At 38.5% G+C, this 5,484-nt stretch overlaps 1 protein-coding gene across 1 annotated transcript in view; it reads right to left on the bottom strand.

Annotated features, from left to right (window-relative positions):
* LOC309608051 (uncharacterized protein) overlaps positions 1-4,610 on the bottom strand; it is a 286,253-nt gene extending 281,643 nt beyond the window's left edge. Inside the window, exon 1 of the mRNA XM_082347275.1 lies at positions 2,758-4,610. Within this exon, the coding sequence (XP_082203401.1) occupies positions 2,758-2,769 (12 nt within the window). The 5' untranslated portion in view covers positions 2,770-4,610. The remainder of the gene's footprint in view (positions 1-2,757) is intronic.
* Between the last annotated feature and the right edge of the window lie 874 nt (positions 4,611-5,484).

The raw sequence follows: 5,484 nt of genomic DNA, 5'->3' as shown, positions 1-5,484 counted from the left end.
AAATATCTTTTGATGCCGACTCGCTCAACTCGAAAGGAAATCAACGATCGAGTAACACACGCGCGCCACAGCCACAAACTCATTCCTAACCAGTGACAACCAAGACCTAGGAAGTTTCTAAAAGAATGTGATTGTTGTCAGGAGGCATCGGGTCCCCGGGGGCAGCGCCCAGCTCTGGCTGCCCTCACAGCCACGGCCGAGGGGCGCGGGCAGCGCGGCTCCAAGCCTGGTGGGCACAGACCAGCAAGAGAGTGAATTCTGCATACTGCACAGCTCAGTCAGAGCAGTCAGATTGCATCTGGGATCAACCGATTGTGCTTCATGAAACCGTCAGCCCGCATCTGTGTCTCCTGCCCGGCTGTAAACAAGGCCGGCTCCGGGGTCTTCGCCCTCCTTCACGTGCGCGGAGGACCCCGCAGTCAGACCCGCTCAGCGGCCTCAGAGCCAAAGTTCAAGTTGCTTCTTCCAGACAGCGGTTCCAGGGCGTAGCGGGGAGTCATGGGAAGAAGCAACTTTGGAATGACAGACTCAGGGTCCCTTTTCAGAGATGCATACCTTAGATTCCTACGCAGCCTGGCGTGGCATGTCTCTTCCACGAAATTAATTTAGGTGTTCCTAACATGAACCACTGTTGTTGTTTTTTTTTTGGCCAACTAGCCCAGTACCGTCATCATGCTGGGGAGGAGGGGTGGTGGTGATTGTTTTTGTTGTTTCACTGCTCTGGGGCTTTGCTTGGATCAGCCAAAAAAAAAAAAAAAAAAAAAATGGCACGGATAGAAATACTGTCAATCTGGTCCACCTCCAGGAACCCAATCATGCCTGAATTGCTGCGAGGAGTGTAATGATGGTAAACAGGAACAGGTATGTTGGCTTCTGTTCTCACCCACTTCGGCCATGGTGTTGCCTTTACAATAAAGCAAAATACGGTTTGGAAGCAACGTCATCTCAATAATAAAAGATAGGGGGTGTCATTGAAGCCGTCTTCCTTGGCAAGTGGCATAAAGGTAACATTTAGTGTCCATGACATGGAATTCTCCTAGCCAGCTGGTGTGTCCCTGTTAAGACTTTCATTTATTCGGCTTGAGCTGGAACTCTTTTTGTTCGCCCAGTCTCTTACTTTGTCGATTTAAGGGATAACAGCCAAAGTGAAACAGCTTGCAATTTGCACCTGTCTGCTCTAAGCATTCCATGTTAGATTACGTGGGGAGCACATTCTTCACTGCTAATGAGAATAAGACTGGGTAGGGCTGAATGCAATTTTATTGGGGGGGCTTATAGGATATTATAGTGTTTTTTCTTCTGTAAATGATCTGATAAGGACCTCCCCATTTTCATCTTTTAGAGTTCCCAGAGTAGAAGAATAACACTCAAAAAATATAAAGTTGCATATTCTTTTTTAAAAAATTAAATGTCATTTAACTAAGAACTGAATTAATATTCAGCCTGAGTTGCTTCAGATGAGAAAGAAAACATTTCAATAGAGACCTTTAATTTGTAAAACTGGCCATGAAAAAAGAAAGTAGATTAAAACTTTTTAGATATGTTTCAGAAATGGGACTAGCTTTGGAAAAAAATGTCAAGTGCTTGAAAGTAAACCAAAGTCCTCTGCTTATATTGCCTTTGAAAATTTAAGAACTGAATCGAAAATAAAACTTCAAGTGACTGACTTCCATATCATACATAGATATAGATATATTTATCTAAATCATTATCATGTGAATCACAGATTAAATTTCCAGCAAATGCAAAAATGTCAGCACATATGATTCTCTCCAACCTTTTCTAGAAGTTCTCTGCATCCCCCTTTGTTTTGATTCCTTTGGGGCATTATATCAGTGGGCTGTCATCTATTTTTCAAGAATTTAAATTAAGCTCATTGCAATGAAAGAACTTTAGTTATGGCTTATAGCATTTTCCCAAACTTTATGTATTTTTTAAAAAATCATCATAATAACGTTTGAATAATTTGGCAAAGCATCCTTCAAGATGATCCAAAATTTAGTAAATTATATTTATATATCTTCTGTTAATCAAAGGGCCCATGCTACATTTGGATTCCACAAACTTCTCACATTGGCACTTCCTGTTGAAATAATCATGACGGGTTAATGAAGTTGTGGTGGTCACAGACGTGGTCTCGCTGGTAATTACTCTAGTTTAATATGATTGTTGGCCCGAACCTCGCCTGACAGAGAACCTTCCAACTTGTCAGCGATGGACCCTTTCAGCACAGCTTCAGGAGCTCCGCCAGCCACTGCCGAGTCTGGTTAGGTCAAAGGGTTGAGCCATGTGTAATTCAGAACAGAGGAGGTCCCACGGTCACTCCACAAAAACAATTACACTACTTATTTCACTCTAGCCCTTGCCCAAAACTCACAGGCCTCACAGTTTCAGCGCAGTCAATCTAATTCTGCCCCTGGGCGATAAGTCACATGAAAATATGTGGTGCTGTGTTTATAAATCTAATCAAAAATAGAACAGTGGGTAGGCACAGTGAAGCCCTACTATGGATTATGGGAATCCTTGGAAATTCTGAAGGCACTTTTGTTTAACTTCTAGAGACTCTTTTTCTATTACATTGTCTGCTACACTCGTTAATCATCCTCTTTATTCATAAGTGCTGCAAAAGAGACTACATTTCTGCTCACTTCTGTACTTTCCCTCTACAGATAATATTATGAAAAATAAAGCTTAAAAGGCTGCTTTTAAAGAAAAAAATAAAAATCAAAGAAGGGGTTACTGTTTTATCAATCTTACCTGTCTATCCATGTTCTCGGCTCCTTGCCCTTGGCAATGCACAGATTTAAGTCAAGTTCCTCTAAAAAAGAAAAATATTTGAAAACTAGAATAAATTGGTCCCATTTTAAGACATATTAAGCAATTTGCAGTAGGAGAGATAGAGCTATGATGCTTCTTAATGGTCCCCCAAAATCTCAGTATAAAGTCAATAGGATTTGATTTGGTGCCTTTTTTTAAAATTTTTTAAATTTTATTGAAGTATAGTTGATTTACAATGTCATGTTAGTTTCCAGTGTACAGCATAGTGATTCAGTTATACATATACATATTCTTTTTCAGATTCTTTTCTCCTATAGGTTATTACAAAATATTGAGTATAGTTCGCCATGCTGTACAGATGATAACTTGTTTGCATTATTGTTGTTCTTGTTTGCTTAGCCAGACTCCTAATAAACTGAGAGCTGGCAAATATTCACAAGATGCTTTACAAAAGTAATCTGTAGGAAAAATTCAAACTTCATCTACACAGCCTATACTTCCTGTTTTTATGCCTAAAATGTGGCCAGTACAGACTGCACTGAAGTTTATGATGAAAACTTGCTGTCACATGCTCTTGGTAGCTTTTATATTTCTCCTTTTAAAAATTAGAATCTGGTTATGCGACTGTCATAGCAGATAATATCTGATAAAGTCAATGATAGGTATGTGTACTTAGGTACCAAGCAGATTAAATCCTGAGAACATTATCCAGCAAAGATATGGAACACACACACTTCACAAAAGGAAATGTGTTTGTAGCACTCGTAAAACTCCTAGAGTCACGCAATAAATTATCAAATTCAATCTGTAAGCTATTCCATTTGATATTATTTCAATTGATAAAAATACTACACTAGAATACAATCCGGGGCCAGATGATCATAATAAATGGGAAATGAGTGATAGTCCCAGCATTTATTAGATTACTGTAAATAGTCACCAAAAGAGCCTTTTAAACTTGGAATTTGCCCTTTTGAAATGGTTATCAGTATTTGGCAGTAAAACAAAGTACATCATGTATGAATGATATATATGACATATTATTTTTTTATTCAGAGCTCTCAGTCATAGTTTTAAAAAGTCACTCCACAAAGGGCAAGTGAGCTCTTACATGGCAATCAATGTTGCAAAAGGAAAGATTTTAGTCCTTTTAGTGTTAATTTTAAAACTCTTTTTAATGTAAGAGCGACATGAAAGATGCAAAGGGTATATCGATTACTTCCTAAAATAAGGGAAATACGTGTAAAATTATTTAAAAGAAAAAACTGACATCAAAATGAGAACATTTTAGTCAAGTAACAAAAATTGAAGTTTGACTTGCTTGTTTGTTCCATGGCACAGCGACTGAAGAGGAATTCAAAAACATCTATTACTGGGAATGAACGTGAAGTGGAAATCTGTTTTCTTTTGTTTCCTTGAATTTGGTATCAATCTAACAGTTAATATTTGTCTTTAAAATGTTTGTAATTTGTAAAGTTGGTCATGTTTTTCTCATCATAAATTTATTTGGAGACATAGAATTCAAAACATGCGAGCCAAGAAGCACAGGTTGGCTCTATTCACATCAATAGAGTGCTCAGGAGACTTCCAAATGAGGCAGACCACTTCTCTCCCTTCACAGAAGGCTGCATTTTAAACATCTTTCTGCACCAATATTCAGAATGCAATACTGGTACAGTAAGACTGAGTACAGTTGTGAAATAAGATCACGATCCCTTCATTTTCTCATAGAAAGCATGTAGTTGAATCTAGAAAATACTTTGATAGAACCAAGTGGTGTATCATTTTAAAAGCAGGTATCACTGGAGAAGTAAAACCGAGTATTCCTCGGTCTCATGAGTAAAAGGTATGGCAGAAGTTCCCTCCCTGCTTGGAATCTCTGGGAGCTTAGATCAAGTACCATTTGCAATAAGGAATGTCACTCTCCAAGGCTCCATGAGCTGGAATTTGGGGTTTGTAGGCCTATGCCTTACAACTGAGAGACAGCCTGCCAAACAGAGGTAATAAAGAATAATCGATGAAAATGGGGTGTTAAAGTCCCCTACTATGATTGTGTTACTGTCGCTTTTCCCTTTTATGGCTGTTAGCATTTGCCTTATGTATTGAGGTGCTCCTATGTTGGGTGCATAAATATTTACAATTGTCATATCTTCTTCTTGGATTGATCCCTTGATCATTATGTAGTGTCCTTCCTTGTCTCTTGTAATAGTCTTTATTTTAAAGTCTATTTTGTCTGATATGAGAATTGCTACTCCAGCGTTCTTTTGATTTACATTTGCGTGGAATATCTTTTTCCATCCCCTCACTTTCAGTCTGTATGTGTCCCTAGGTCTGAGGTGGGTCTCTTGTAGACAGCATATATACAGGTCTTGTTTTTGTATCCATTCAGCCAGTCTGTGTCTTTTGGTTGGAGCATTTAATCCATTTACATTTAAGGTAATTATCAATATGTATGTTCCTATTACCATTTTCTTAATTGTTTTGGGTTTGTTATTGTAGGTCTTTTCCTTCTCTTGTGTTTCCTGCCTAGAGAATTTCCTTTAGCATTTGTTGTAAAGCTGGTTTGGTGGTGCTGAATTCTCTTAGCTTTTGCTTGTCTGTAAAGGTTTTAATTTCTCCGTCAAATCTGAATGAGATATTTGCTGGGTAGAGTAATCTTGGTTGTAGGTTTTTCCCTTTCATCACTTTAAATATGTCCTGCCACTC

The sequence above is a fragment of the Balaenoptera borealis genome (genome assembly GCF_965194805.1).
Source record: "Balaenoptera borealis genome assembly, chromosome: 12".
Lineage (NCBI taxonomy): Eukaryota > Metazoa > Chordata > Mammalia > Artiodactyla > Balaenopteridae > Balaenoptera > Balaenoptera borealis.
Note: the sequence above shows the minus strand (reverse complement) of the source record. Positions and strands in the feature narration are given on the sequence as shown.